Source organism: Macrosteles quadrilineatus, unplaced genomic scaffold (genome assembly GCF_028750875.1).
Source record: "Macrosteles quadrilineatus isolate MER2022 unplaced genomic scaffold, UCM_ALF_1.0 Scaffold_9__3_contigs__length_116548681, whole genome shotgun sequence".
Classification (NCBI taxonomy): Eukaryota; Metazoa; Arthropoda; class Insecta; order Hemiptera; family Cicadellidae; genus Macrosteles; species Macrosteles quadrilineatus.
The window spans coordinates 43,385,050-43,401,326 of NW_026542602.1; the positions used below are offsets into that span (position 1 = coordinate 43,385,050).

Consider the following 16,277-nt stretch of genomic DNA (forward strand, 5'->3'; position numbering starts at 1 on the left):
TTCTTAGATTTAAAAAGATTCACTTGACAACATTTTTTTAAACTTTAGTAACGGACCAATCAGGATCAATGATAGAGAGAAAACAAGTAAAATTGCAATACTGGGACGGCGGTGTCCTTCTGTAATCCAGCTATTAGGAGGTCACGATTTGTGGATATTTATAGGCTTGCACTGTGGATTGTTCGCACTAGTGAGTACTATCTCTATCCGCAGTACTCTCCTGATAATTAGACGATTTTGTTAATACCAAGGCAAAAATGTGGTTCAGATTCCACTATAAACTGTGGGTCTCTTAGTTGCCATTAGCTGTATGGGCTATTAATTAACAGCTGCGTCTAAGCGAATATGTCGGCCTTAGTCACTAACAAGACTACAAGTTTGACTAAAAGTTTGTCTCTTTTCTTAAGGGTAAATTTTATTAATTACTTTTTCATTGGAATAACTGAGAAGAAGGATGTATAAATTAAATCCTATATTAAATTATAATAATTTTAAAATTAGGAAATACTTACGTTTTAAGGAGAGAAAACATAAACATTTAACGTAAGTAGTTTTTGTTACCTTGTTTCTGTCCAAACGATACTTTGTAGTATGCTATAACTACATCTGTTTCGTGCTTTGGAAGGAGCACATCATCAGGTCTGATGAATGTCAAAGTCAAGTAGTCATTACATATTCCTCATGGTGGAGTTTGTCAAAAGTTTAATATTATACAGGGTGTCCCGGAACTCTCTACCAATATTTTAGGACATTGATCCTGGATAAGAAACGTACCTAAATGTCATATTTAAATTGTCCGGAAGTCCTTAGTTACTCACACAGCCGCCATTTTGTTTTTTTCGGTTATTATTTTTTTCTAAAGAATGGTTACACATACGAAATTGAAACTTTGCACAAACCTTTACGACAATTAGACAAAGCTACAAAAAAATTATGACGATTTTTCAAATTCATAAAACAAAATGGCGGCCATTTAAAATTTTCTTTCTTAAATAACTCAAAAACCATTGATTTTACAAAAATTTTGAATGACCGCCATTTTGTTTTATGAACTTGAATAATCGTGATAATTTTTTGGTAGCTTTGTCTAGTTGTCATAAATGTTTGTGCAAAGTTTCCATTTGGTATGTTCAACCGTTCTTTAGAAAAAAATTAATAACTGAAAAAAACAAAATGGCGGCTGTGTGAGTAACTAAGGACTTCCGGACAGTTTAAATATGATATTTAGTTATGTTTCTTACCCAGGAGCAATGCCCTAAAACATTGGTAGAGAGTTCCGGGACACCCTGTATAAATAACACAAACACGACACATAACACAAAACAGAACATTTAACACTGGTCGACCAGACGGTACCATGTGTTTCATTACCGTCATTCAGACGTCCTGCGATGTACTGGATCGTCGTTCAGACGATCCAGAGGCCATACCTTCATGATAAACACTTAACATAACTTAAAATTCTCTTCAGCTGATCTTTAAGAATAAAACATCTGTAACCAGGATTTAATAAAAACCCAATTTTAAAGACAGTTTTATTAAAAGTCATGCAATCATTTATACAAATTGGTAACGTTGTTATAAGTAAAAAAATATATACAACACAATCTTGAACCATTCAAAATCCAAAATATTTGAAAATAGACAATAATGACATCTTAAAAATGAGTTTTGTTGTAACTAAGATATAAAGTCTAGTTAACAATCTTTAAAAAGCTCTGTTACATGTTAAATATGGCTTATCAATGACAATACTGCACTCTATGTAGGTAAAATACAAATACAAAAGTTATTTGCTTTTATATACACATGTTTATCTCACAACAGATTCTAAAAAAGCTATGTCTCTGACTCCAAAGAATGGAATGAGCCACAGTGTTTTCTTACCAACAATAATAAAAATTCATCAACTGATTTACAGATTTTGCATAGCTTGTATTGTAACACTGAGCTAGAGATACAAATGGAGGTAGCACTATAAATGAGAAAATTGCGAGACATTGGCCGCCATTTGCACAAAGGGATGAAGTAGATTGTACAGTGCATTGGAATTAGAGGAATAGGGGATTGTGGGATTGTAGTAAATCCGTGAGCTAATAAGCTGGCTGTTTCCCCTAGTTGGTACCAACATAACAACATTTTACAGCTTCTTGATTTTCTAGCAGAGTTGCCGCACCAGTGCTATCTCAAGTTGTATTTCTAGCTCAATGACTCGTAAGATGAACATTGAAAGTCACAATATTTGAAATCCAGACAAAATGAGATACATTTTACTTTAACAGACATACTGGTCTTAAATTAGTATTTTACACATTCCGAAATAATACTCAATATGAAGAAAACAAAGGACACATTACAAAAATGCATACAAAAATAATACCCTGGAATATGGATACATAAATAAGTACAAGAACAAATATTACAATAGATTTACGTTATAAAAATATACAATTATAACCTAAAATACTTAGTTATTGTTATTTTAATTTCCTATACTGTTTTTACCTGGCACACTCAATAATAACAATGCTTAATAAACTAACGGTTTACAGTACAGATTTATGATCAAAGTAACACTATTAAATGCACAATTGAGTTTAATAATCATTTCCTACAGTTACCTACCAAACAGCTGTTTCGCACTCATGTTCATCAGTGAAAATAGCTGTACTTGCGCAGTCTTTCCACATTTTATATTTGCAGTATACAAAATGAGTTGACAGAGTTAGCTAAGACTACCAGATGAGTACGTACAAACCAAAGCATTAATGCAAGTATGAAGTATGTAAGTAAGAAATTAAAAAGACTTCAATGTATGTTTTATGGTAACTGTAGGAAAAATATAATGAGTAACTAGTGTGTAAAGTATCTTTGCCGCCCTGAAGAACTTTTTTGACTGTTTCTCTTGATTGTAGCAAAATGCAACTTAGCACACTAATTACTCAATAACTAAAATCTACACAAAACATTGAGCTTTACATATTATAAAATATAAACATAGAGATATAAGTAGCAGTAAGTAGAATATAGACAGAAACACCGTATGAGATTCAGATTTAGCACTTAGCATATTTAGGCACTCGAAACTAATCTATATATCACAGAGATGCATTCCATAGAGGAACTCGACTAAACATCACATGGTGGTGCAGTTGTTGGAGTAAATATCTTCCACGGAAGAGAAGACTGCTTCTTCTTCTTTGGCGTTCCTTTCTGAAGTTTTTTCGGTGTTGAGCTGTTGATCTCGTTTTCTTCCTGGAATGAATAGATTTCTTGTTTGAAAACACTGGCATTTTTAGATTTCTAAGCTTTTAAAAACCTGGATTTGTGAAAGTTGAAATATCTATATAATTAATAGGGTACATGAAACTTTGTCAGTTGAACTCCTCCGCCATTTCTTAATAGATTTTATCCATTGTTGTCTCATTGGAAAGAGCGTGTCGCATAGATTTGCAAACTGGCCTTACATTTTTGAAAAAGCCCCTTGGGCTCTGTCCCAGTGGCTTTGAAAGTTTCCATGTTATCCTTGTTTTAGATTAATTATTGTGCTTTCTTTAGTGAAAAGTAGACATTGGTGAAGAATTTTGTAAATAATCATGTATAGAAGCGTTAAATTTTAGGATGGACAGACAGTCTTTGCTTTGCGAAGGTGTTTGATAATTATTAATCTAACAAAAACTGTATTGTAACTCATCCAAAAAGTAATGGGCATATTAAACAACTATTCATTAAATACATCACAATTAAAAATTAAACAGAGATTCTACAACGTAGAAATCTTTTTTTAAATTTATTCAAACCCCACTAAAAAGTTAAGATTTTTCACTTTTAGATAATTTTAGAGTTGGAGGAATAAATAGATTAAACTTTAAACCGTTCTCTAAATGAACTAGAGAAAATTTACATTAAACTGGTCTACACAGCAAGAATTAAATATTTAATGTGTGGTTAAGATATAGTTACACTCACAGTTTCTTTGGTGTCATTTGTGAGAATCTGAGACAATGCGAGAATTTTCTCCTCCTGTTCGTTGGTCCGAACTCCTTCGTTGCACTCATGAACCAGCTGAAAGAGTACAGGATTTGTGAGTATTTACGTAAGAAAATACAATTATAATTTTTGGATTATCTAGAAACATTGAAAATAAACAATAAGTGTTTCCCCCAAACCGAAGAGAGAAGTTTGGTAGCGAGAAAAGATGGAACACTGAACATTTTCTCAAAGTTTATTCACTGTAGATTAATTTTTTACTTTATAAACGGTTGGGTGGGACGGTTGGATGTGAAACAGAATCAAACCAAACAGGTAACAAGTATAGTAGTATATTCACAGATCAACAGTAATACGTATAGGTTTGACCTTTAATCTGGAATAATAAAGACCAAAAGAGTCAGATATTTGTTATACTCGTTTTATAGGTTGGATTTATACAATTTTGGGATCTGTTTAGGGCGGTGATCTTAGGTTCTAATCTAAGGGCCCACCTAGACCTTTTGTTAATAGACAAAACGATACAACGCAAAGATTATTTTGATGCAACTACAAGTAATGACCAGGACTTAACCAAGACCATTAGAGATGATCATCTTAGTACTACAACCACAGAACACTATCAAGACATTATTGTGATAGACACTCTTTACAATACATTTATTATTGTGGCGTCACTGCTATAGTAGTTTACGCAACGATTGCGTTAAGTGAGTCTTTACGACACGAGAAGAAAATTTAAGGCACGAGCCTTGGCGAGTGCCTTAAAAACTTCTACGAGTGTCGTAAAGACTATTAACGCGAGTTGCGTACACTACTTTACCTACGACCGTTTTTTAATTACTATAAATCTGGATTTAATTACTAACAATCACTACTGATAACTTTTTAGAGAGGTTATGTTTTCGTGTATTGTCATTGCCACTGAAAGTGATGCAACGACTTGTTGTATAATCAGCTGATTTCCTGTAATTACGTGTTTGTTAAACTTCGTTAAATATTACATTGCTAGCAGCATTCTTACCATAAATAATATTGTATCAGGTACAATTCGGCAAATATTTCATTTATTTTTGGACTTCCACCAACTTAATTAAGAATACGCGAGTATCAACATGAACAAGTCGGATCAACAATTAAATTGGTCAACTGATCAGCTGATTAGTTGACATTCGAAGCATTACAATTTTAATTCTTTTCTCTCAATACTTGAACCTCATTGGTCCGTTACCTGTGTGGATATGAGAAAACTATGCGGATATGAAATGAAACTATGCGGATATGAAAGTAAACAGCTGTAAAGTGAAACTTTTCAATTCTAAGAACTGGACTGAAATGGCTACTTTAAAAAACGGTCGTAGGTAAAATACTTTTCAGCTTGTTTCTGACATGCTTTAATCTACCTGATTGACAGCAGTGAGTGATGTCCTGCAAGTAGCGAACTCGCTAGCAGCCGATGTCAGTCTTCGCTGGATCGCTTGAACTAACAACGGCAGCCTTGTTACCCTCTGCACTGGCAACATGAGGAACGATTGTAGTGAGTAGCCTTGACAAGCTGACAAACTCTCCAGCTGCGTCAGAACTGGCAGGAACCTTTCTGTGTCCAGCCTGAAACATGATTCAAAGATGCTTAAAAGTCCAATCATCATTAATCAAAACATCAGTAAGGACCAAATTGAAAAAATCCTAATTTTAAACAAGTTTAAAGGGTATACATTTATTATCATCAATATCTTTTAGGATTGGGATGCCACCTAGGCGTGTGTTTACCCCAAATAAGACTGAAGGATAGGTATAATATGAAGTGAGATGCCTTGCATAGCTTTGTTACCAACAGTGGTTTAAAAGGGTAAGCCCTGTCATTGTAATTATCAATTGAGATGGGGAAACCACTTATGTGCTTATTTTAACCCTAATTTGAGTGAAGGATGAGTGTAGTATGGAGTGGGATGATCTGTGTAGCTTTGTCACTGACTAAGATCAGCTGTTTCATTACCAAAGACCATTTATGAGCCCAACGATAAAGGATAGGAGGGTTCAGATTTGAACCATCAATGCTATACACTTTTCTCCAACATCAATCAATCAATCAATCAATCAATTTATTTATTGAACTATAATGAATACATGCATATTATACAATAGGTGCAAAAACCATACGAGGCTTGTCTGCACCAACATATTATGAAAAACATTTTTAGTTAATTAATATATAAAGTTGAGTTCAATCAGCAATCAACACAGTTCTATGAGCGTCCTAACGTGTTCTATTGAGAGTTACATGCATAATTATATTACCAAAAAAAACCACTGATAATCCAAATCTCATGAAAATAACAATAAATAAATAACAATAAATAAATAGTATTACTAAGAAACAATGAGAAACAGCACAATAGACTATAACAAATAAATAACAATATCTTATAAAATTTATAAATCTAACAAAACAGAAACAAATATAGCCAACACCTGAAACAAGCATATAAATAGATAATAATTTAAACATTCAGATAACATTCACTGACAGAAAGACCAGTATCTATATTAAACCACTCCACATTCTTTCTTTCAGACTAGTTTTAAAAGCTCGATAAGTGGTCAAATTAAAAAAATAATTTGGCAAGTTGTTGAACATTTTTGGTACAAGGACTTCTAGAGACCTGCAACCATATTTATTTTTAAATCTGGGAACATTGTAATAGTTTCTTCTCACCCTGTAATTATGATTATTTACCTGTTTTAGCTCGTTTTGAAATAAATAATCTGTATAAATTAAGATCATGAAGAGTTTACTTACAGGCAAAATCAAATCAGGATCAGGATGAGGTTTACTCTCAGGATCAAATCAGCAACCTCTCAATTACTAGGCGAGCACTATAACCAATTAGTTACCCAGCTATTCATTACACATCCAGATTTAAGGATCAGTTGATCATTTTAAAATGTGAACTATGATACAAGCCCTCTTTGCAAACCCAAGCTTTGTGAAATATAATATTTGAATTTATCCAAGGAGAAATTATTATCAGGAACTTACATCAGCCTCTGCAGAGTTTTGTGGAAGCGCACTTGATTCCCACAGTACTCTATGTACACCCTGAAAGTCCCACTTGAGTGCTTGTTGATGACTGAACAAACATCTGGCAACATGAAGTCTTCCTCCCACTGCCCCGCGAGGTCGAACAAGAAGATCTCGGAGGCCTTGCGAACTGTCAACAGCAACAGGTTATATTGAGTTTCTGGAAACCAACCTGAAGTAGATTGATGTTGCTACGCACCATAAAGCTTTCTATAGACTTTTCATTAACTTAGGCCTACAAAATTCCTTTGGCTTCTAAGTTAGCCCATATTGAACTCAAAGTCATTTCTTTCTAATAAAGATAATTCCTAATTTGTGTTTTATTTCTGTCTAATGAGGTAAGTCTTTATCTTAATCTTATAATAGGCCTATATGAATTATTTTAAGAATAAATAGATTTGGTAAGTTACAATATAAAATTTATTAATGAAATACAAATATAAGATAAGTTATTGGTTGAATTAGCTATAGGGTCTAAGTTAACAATGGTAAATTTTCAAAATGGTGGGGGTTAAAAAGTGGATGAAAAGATTCTAGGCTTATATTGGGTTGGTTTCTTCTAAAGTACTAATTAATATTTTAAATAGATGACCTTAATCTCAGGGAGGGGTGGTCGTGCCGGTTCGAATGATATATTAGGTTTCTTTAAAATGTAGATAATTTAATTTAGTTATTCTGAAATACTAGGTTCGTGATGCTATTAATATAATAATGTTAATGTCCAAAGAAAGATTCCAAATGGTTTCACTGAATTTAATGAAATAAAATAGAATTTGAAGATTAAATTTTGAATAAAAGTTCAATTTGAAATATGTATATCTTGATGAGTTAAGTTAATTGGGCCTATTAGGCTATGCTGATTAAATGTCCAATGAAGATTAAATTTGTCCTTAGTTAAACAAGATGGATGATGGTTACCAAATTTGTAGTGTCTGTCTTCTTAAAATTTGGTACTCTTCAAGGCACTTGTACTGAATACTTTTAGATGATAAGAAATTTAAAATTTAGATTAAGTTTATACTTTGGGATTATGAATTTAGTTTAAATCAAACACAATGTGCAATAAAATGATGTTCACACTGTGAAGAGTTGGCAGGATCTGGGGAGAGGCAATGGTAGAAGCTCAGGAAGTCCATGTCCATTGTTGAAATTATGTACAGCTGGTTAATTCACATAAATGACACTTGCCACAGTAATTTTGATTTTCTTTGGATAATTTTGAAAAGTAATACTATATTTAAAGATGTTATTACTATATTGCAATTTTCTTACAATTATATATTATTCTAAGTAAATGATTATTGTTGGTTTTTGATGAGTACAGGATAGGTATGGAGAGAATTGGCATAAATATTATATTTTAACATAAAATAGGATGATGTTTCTGTGGGGTGATGGGATATTATATAACATTGAACAAAATTTGATAAAATAACACATTAACAAGGAGAAACATATTAAATAACTGATAATACATTATCAGGGGCATTAACAGACATTATGAGAGAAAATATACAAAATAATAGAGAAGTTAATGTTAATGATGAATGAATGACATGTAATATTACAATGTATGTAAAGGAGAAAAAAAGGTTTAGGGCAAAAGTTAAGGGAAATTGATCACACTTCAAGATTTCTATTTGTTGTTTTACAAAAACAGTGAACCATAGATGACCAATTTTATATTCAAAAGTAAAAATTATGATAATTTCCCCCCTCATCTTATAAATGAATCAAAACTACAGTATTAGCCAAAATAAACAGTACTGAAACTGAATCAGCTGTAGTTGCCTTCTCTATCAGCTGATTCAATAGGTGATTGTTGCCACGGCTTTGCGTTCATTACTTCTTTCTTATTTGAGGTTAGTTTTTGTTAACATGGTGCTAACAACTTTAGAAAAAACTTTTATCGTAGAGCATTATTTTCGCTCATACGGAATTGGACGTGCGGGTGGTCCAAGCTTGTCACACACTGCTTTACGTTTTCAGGAACATTTCCACAAAAACCCGCCTAGTAATGCTGTGATTCTTAGTGTCGTCGAATAATTTCGAAGAACTGGTAGTGTTTTGACACAGCGAAAGGGCTTTTCAGGTCGCCCAGTTACTGTCTGTACAAATTAAAACCACGGAAGAGTGTTGCAGCAAGTGTTACAGTCACCGAAAAGAAGTCTAATGCGAGCTTCTCTTAAACTGAATATTAGCAATACGTCAATGAGAAGAATGTTCTAAAATATTGGTGGTTTTCCCTACAGGATACAAACTGGACAACCATTGGATCGTATAAACAAACTAGCCAGAGTTCAGTACTGTGCTTCAATGTTAGCAATATGCTATGAAGAACCTGATTTTCTGAGTGATGTATGGTTTACAGACAGTGGCGGATCTAGAGCAGTCACAAGGGGGGGGCGAACCAGGGAGTCAGGGGCGGTTCGGGGGTACCCCTCCGAAAAATGTGTGTAAACTAAGTCTCCTAAATCACAGTTTTTTACCATTTCTTTGTCCAAAGTTAGTGTGACAAATTATTTTACGCATTTTGTATGCACTACTGTATTACATGCAGTAAAAAATATATGTATATGTATGCCCGAGGGGGGGGGGGCGGTCGCCCCCCTCTGGATCCGCCACTGTTTACAGATGAATGTCATGTGCACCTTAATGGTTACATAAACAAGCAGACAACACGTTTTCTTGGATTTGAACGTCCTGACATTGTTGTAGAGAGGCCACAGCATAGTAAACGTGTAACCATTTGGTGCGCTGTGTCAGGGAGGGGTATAGTGGGACCATACTTTTTTGAAGGCAATAATGGAGAGACTGTTACTGTGAATAGGGATCGATATAGGGCCATTCTTGATCGTTTTGTGAGTGACCTCAGGAGAATTTGTCGTGCACGAAACCTGCCGTTAGGTTCACAGTGGTTCCAGCAGGATGGCGCAACCAGTCACACTGCCATTAACAACATTGCTTTCCTCCGACAAACCTTTGGCAACCGTCTCATCTCCCTTAGAACAAACTTTCCTTACCCAGCCCACTCCCCCGATCTTACAACACCAGATGCTTACGTGTGGGGAATGTTGAAAGAAAACATCTTCCGTGAGGACCCACCATCTACCATCGTTCAACTCAAAGAAAAAATAACCATGTGTATTAGGAGAATGGAACAACCCCTATTCATAAAAATGGTGCAAAACCTACAAGAATGGTACGAGTGTTGCCTCAAACTGAACGAGGCTCATATTGAACATGTTATTACCCGTGTTTAGCCGATTTTGCTTCCTTTGACTTATATGTATTGTTAAAATTTATACATAAAATAAAAGTATTACCATTAAAAGTATTAAAAGTATTTCAGTACTGTTTATTTTGGCTAATACTGTATTTTGGAACAAGCTTTTGGTGGGCTCAATTATCAATTCATAAGATCAGCTCACACTCACACTTGTGTAGTATTTTAAACTGACTATGAATACAAGCTGAGTTTAGAATGTATTGGATAATCTGTGTAGCTTAATCTCTAAGATCAGCTGTTTCCTTAGTCAGGGTGATTTATAAAAATCCTAATCAACAATTAAGGTCAGCTGGATCCAGATTTGAACTGCAAAAAACTACTGATCTCAGGATCGAACCAGCGACCTTCTCATTACTAGTTGAGTATTATAACTACTCAGCAACCCAGCTATATACTCAGACTCACTAAGTTACAAGAAAGCAAAACTGACAAAATGCCTGATATGATTAAAGTGTGCAACTCGCAAAGAATGTACCCATCTCATCAACTTCCATATGAGCCGTTTATTTTAAGTGGACCTCCCCCATCATGCAATACTATAAACCACTTAAAATGTTGTGCAACAGACCTGAGCAAATGCCAGGGAGTGTAAAGCCAATACAAAATTTGGTGTGTGTAGTAAATATTTGACAAACATCTAACAATTTAATTTTTAAGTTTGAGTTTTGTTGAAGATGATCTGTAATAGCTCAAACATCTGGAAGCTATAAAGTAGATTTTTATCTATAAAACCCCTATTCTATCACTCTACGATGTAATTTGAAGAAGCTATCTTCAGGGGCGCAAAATCAAATCATTGCATTAGGAACTATGGGGTGCTATGCATGGAATATTTTTCTCGGGCACAGTGCATGAGTTGTGTATACATTTGTTATTCTTAAATAAATTCCTAAGGCAAAAAATTTTCTTTCCTACAAAAACTTACTTTCCAAAATGTTTCCAAAAAGACATCTCCTGTCCTCTATGTCGAGAACGTCCTTGAGTTCCGATGACTCTACAAACAGTGTGATGAGAATGTTGAGCGACTTGAGGTAAGAAACTTCTGAAGTCAATATCTCAAACTTCGACTCCTGAAGAGCAATCTGTGAAGGGGTCAGCCTCTCTGGAATTTGAAATAGTTTTCAAAATACCTAGGTTTAGGTGAAAGTCTTCCATATAGTTCTTAAACCCCTTGGTTTGTGTTCAGATTTATACTTGGCTGTAAACCTAGCTAAAATGGTCCCCCCCATTTGTCCATTTGTTAGTGGTATTCATGTTATAATAGAAAATGATTAGACATGGGCAACAATTTGATTTAAAATATAGAAATAAAAAATTATGCTTTAAAAGTATATACATTTTTTTATAAGTTAATGTGCTACTAACAGTTGTATTTAACTTTTCTTTAGTCATGTCCATGTTAATTCAAGGTATTTTCAAATGTCAACTTACAACGATGTTATTTACCTCTCAAGAGTATTAATTATCTCAACATATTTGTCTTTATAAAATAAAATAATATAAATATAGTAAATTTATTCCGTAAGGGAATCGGTCCCCACAAAATATCTCGAGCTAGGAAAAAGGTAGCATGGCTGTTGACTGTTAAGGATTCATTTAAAACTTAAGGTACATGGACATTGGGAAAAATATCAGTGTCAAAAATTACCCCTGCTCTGCCCCACGGGCCATTAAAGTTCCAGTCGTTTTCTAATGGAAGTACTGGATGCTACAGTGTTTCTATAAGCTGTTTTAAATATACCAGCTGATGTAAACATTGCATATTTGTTTGTTTATTGATTTTAGTGTTCTGTTCTTAGGTTGGAATGCTAATACAGTGTTGAAATGTATCGTGTTAGGGGAAGACCGCGACTACGAAGGAGAGTATTTAGGAATGGTGAACAGCACAGGGATGGTTAAGAACAAATTACAACGGAGGTGAAGGGCAGCAGTTGTTGCTATGGTCCCCTAGTTAAATTTAATTAACACTATCGATCTTTTCCTCGATCAAGACCCTGAACCGAGCAGGGAGAAGGGAGAAGGGAAGTAAATATCAGCAAAATTTCAATCCGAACATTTCCCCGAACAAGACAAAGACCAGTTCTACTGAGCGCGGCAAAAGGGATTTTAGAGAGAGAGATGAAGAGCATGTGTGAGTGAGAGCGCGGAGGCGGTAATAATAAAAACAGTAATAAAACATGCAATATCATGTTGCAGAATGATCATTTTAATTGCCTTTATTAATATTAATGTTTATATTAATTTTGATAGAATTTAAGTATACCATCAATTACTAAATTCAAGTAATGATTGAACATGATTGATATCATTGGTTTCACGGTTTCAACTTGTAAAAAAACATTTTCAACCTTGACCAAACAAACCACACAAAATTACAACATAAATGCCCATAATATAAGGGACAAAAATATCCCGTTACACACTATCGTACATCGGTCCGATCTTTTCTTTGATCTTTCGCCAAAAAAACGCCTCCAGAGCACTTGTCTCCCTGCTCGGCCTGATGTCTGGTTCCCTGTCTAGATCGGTGTACGGACCACTCACACACTATCGAACATGCTCCCTTCGACTTCCCTTCTCCCTGCTCGGTTCGGGGTCTTGATTGGGAAAAAGATAGTGTGTCACCGTCTTTAGCAAAACTAATAGAATAATTTAACCGCTCTATTTCCTAACTTATCATTGAATCTGCACAGGTATCACTGTAAATTTGACTTATTCACACTAAAGTCAAGAAATTATACCGTATTTCGTTTAGTTTCTCCTAAATTAAAAAACTAATTACCCAGAATGCCACTCTTGATCACATTGTCAGTTTCTCGCCACAGTGTGCGCAGAGGTTGCAGAGGACTAGCCTTGGAAGTTTGATGAACATCTTCATAGATATTCTCACTCAGATCCAAATAAGCGTAAAATATTGATTTGGATTTGCCATTTTCCTCCACCTCACGTATCTCTTTTCCTGCCTGAAAAAGATTATTAAAATTAATGGATTGAACATTGTTGCAGAAAAATGCTTAATCCTTCTTTCATCAATGTCTTTGATTTTAGAGGTTAACTGGTTAACTGTGAGAAAGGACCGTGAGGTCCTAAGTTCGCCTCAATAAAGAAGGATTTTCATTTAATTTAATTTAAAAACACTGATCGGTGACTCACTGAGTCTTTTCCAGGTGTTGAAACATTAAACAATGTTTTTCTGTATATATTAATAAAAAAACATATTACAATCATGTATAGTGAATCAAATTATACACAAAATTAATAAGAACTCTTACGTTACACATTTTTTTATATGGCAAACAAAAACAAAAACACTATCGGTGACTCACAGAGCCAGGCTTCATGCTACGCGACTCTCCGGGCTTCAACTGATTGATGGGTGTTGTGCGGGGGAGGTGTAAGATTAAAATAATGTTTAATCGGTTACAAGAAAAGTGCATGTAAGTTACTGTTAGGGCTACTACTAAAGCTGCCGGCATGCGATATCACATACTTTTCTATAAAAACAAATGCACCCGGAGGAAAACTCTGTGAAGTCACTGATGGTTTGTTAATCTCCACTTGAAAACAGCAATTATGTGGTATGCAACTACCTTATGGAAAGATAAATCAATTGTTCATCAAAATTGTAGATAGGTAAATTTAATGTACCGGTATATCTACAAATTGTTTAGCTAGACAATTTCTTTGTCTCGTGTCTGCTAGATTTGATATGTTCCTAACTGTAATAAAGAAATATTCCAAATGTCTGTTTTTAATTTTTTTTCAGTATTTGTAAAGTAGCAAAAAGTAACGTTCAAAACACAAGTGAATGAGTGGAAGTGAATACATTCTTGGCCATATTAAAGTGCTCAATAAATATCGCGTTTTAAACATATGGTCTCAAATATGTAATGACTCACTTTCTAATATTACAAACATACACAGTTGAAAGATCTTTCATTGGAACTGATATAAAATACAAATAATAATCATGTTTAATGTCTGAATAATATCTTTGAATATATTTCTATTTAAACTTAGATTGTTAGAAAAATGTTTACTCCACACTTGGAATTGAACTATTTAACTAAATGAAACTCACCATTGATAATTGCAAAGGAATATAAGACCATAAGGAGGTTAAAAACTGAACTATAAATTCCATCCAGTTGCCTGGTCCCTGTGATACTAAGCTATAATGTTTGTTGGTAACTTAAGTCAATGGCAACAAGGAACGTGTCTAACTCCTAAACAATCACTTCATTTTAAACAATGGTGGCCTGTCTTAACACCATATCTAAAATGTCGGAGATATTTTAGATGAATGTACTAGAAAATCAAATTTTACTCCAAAGCTGTACATTTGAAAATTTGTGATTGGTCCAAAACACATAATTGTTTTGTCAGTTGGGATTTGGGATGAATCTGAGTACTAATAATCTACAAATATGTCTGAACAAATTGAATAAGATGTGTTACAGCTTTTCACAAAAGCTTTGAAGATTTCAGATTAAATATTTTTTATGAATGCAATGTTTTCAAATGTTCTTGCATTTTTTTACGTGATTTCGATAATTTATTTTGATACGACCTATATACTCAGGCCCGGGAAACGGAGAACTGGCCACCTCTGGCCCTAATCCGCATATAGAAGTTTGGTTAGGTTAGGTTAGGTTAGATTATATAAATATGGCCCCTGAATTTACGACCAGTAGCCAGGACACCTACACTCCTCAGGCCCGGATTCAGGGCATATCTACACCAATAGGCGTAATTACTCCAGCCAGCGGCCCCCACCCTGTGATTTAGTGTCCATAGAATATAGATACCTTTAGGTATCTATATTCTTTGATGTAATTCATTTTGTATTTTCAAACATTTAAAGTTTGTTTAAACAAAAATGCATCAGGCCTTTAATTGATCAATTAACTGAATGATAAATTCCAACAATATAAACTGATGTCTTCTTGTGCAAGCAGCTAACAATGACTTGATAAGAGAACTGAGGCTGATAAGGTTTCCTTGATAACAAATTGATAAGGGATCAAATGCACAGTGCTGTGACTAACCTTTAGTTGTTATAACGACCACATAACTTGATGTAAAATAGACAGGGAGCTTAACCTAAATGAGATGAGATTTAGTCAAATTATATTATTAAGAGAGAGTGATATATGTTTACAAAAATTCAAAACGATTTGATCCAATTGTTACATCCATAACCTGATTTGATGTGTTTTCAAGTTATTGAATGTTCCTTATTTTTAAGTAAATTTTTGAACATTCCTTACACTCCTTGTAAACAATACAAGAGACGCAAAAGCATACAACAAAAAACACAGCATTAACAGGATAGAAACACAGTTAGTTGTGATTTTTAATTAACTATTTACAACAATACATTTTTTTAATTTTACACCTTCAAAACAGCTGATTATTTTTATTTGGACTTTTATTGCAATTTATTTTATTGGTGTAAAATATCACCACCTAATGTCTCACGCATCTCGCATAAGACACATTCTAGATCTTTAGAAAACAGGAAAAATAGAATGATAGATAAACTTGCACCTTAGATCAACTGCAGTATTTTAAACCACAAATTATCACTTTTTACTCAAGCTGGGCTACAACTTATGAATCACATTAATGTAAATCGGCCAAGCAAATGACTCACTCATATGAGATAACATTGGGTCACCCACACTTTACCCTGATAATGCATTAATCATGTGCTTCTGCTTGATAGAGTTTTAATAGTCAAAGGTTTTATTCAATTTGATTTTAAAAAAATCTAGTGAACCTTGTTTAACTTTATATCACACAACGCTTAAATAGAAAATGGTTAATATTGAAAATTTGTAGCATTTTATTAAAATGAAATCTGACATTTTATTGTTAATCTTGTCAGTTGTTAATGTAACTGATTTCTGACAA

The 16,277-nt window shown here is 34.0% G+C and overlaps 1 protein-coding gene across 1 annotated transcript in view; it reads right to left on the reverse strand.

Moving 5' to 3' along the window:
* Positions 1-1,538: 1,538 nt before the first annotated feature.
* LOC129002572 (uncharacterized) overlaps positions 1,539-16,277 on the reverse strand; it is a 42,863-nt gene continuing 28,124 nt past the window's right edge. The window contains exons 9-14 of the mRNA XM_054430481.1: positions 13,144-13,324; positions 11,287-11,463; positions 7,031-7,202; positions 5,394-5,598; positions 3,970-4,065; positions 1,539-3,255 (exon numbers count right to left, since the gene is read on the reverse strand). Coding sequence (XP_054286456.1) covers positions 3,130-3,255; positions 3,970-4,065; positions 5,394-5,598; positions 7,031-7,202; positions 11,287-11,463; positions 13,144-13,324 — 957 coding nt within the window. The 3' untranslated portion in view covers positions 1,539-3,129. The remainder of the gene's footprint in view (positions 3,256-3,969; positions 4,066-5,393; positions 5,599-7,030; positions 7,203-11,286; positions 11,464-13,143; positions 13,325-16,277) is intronic.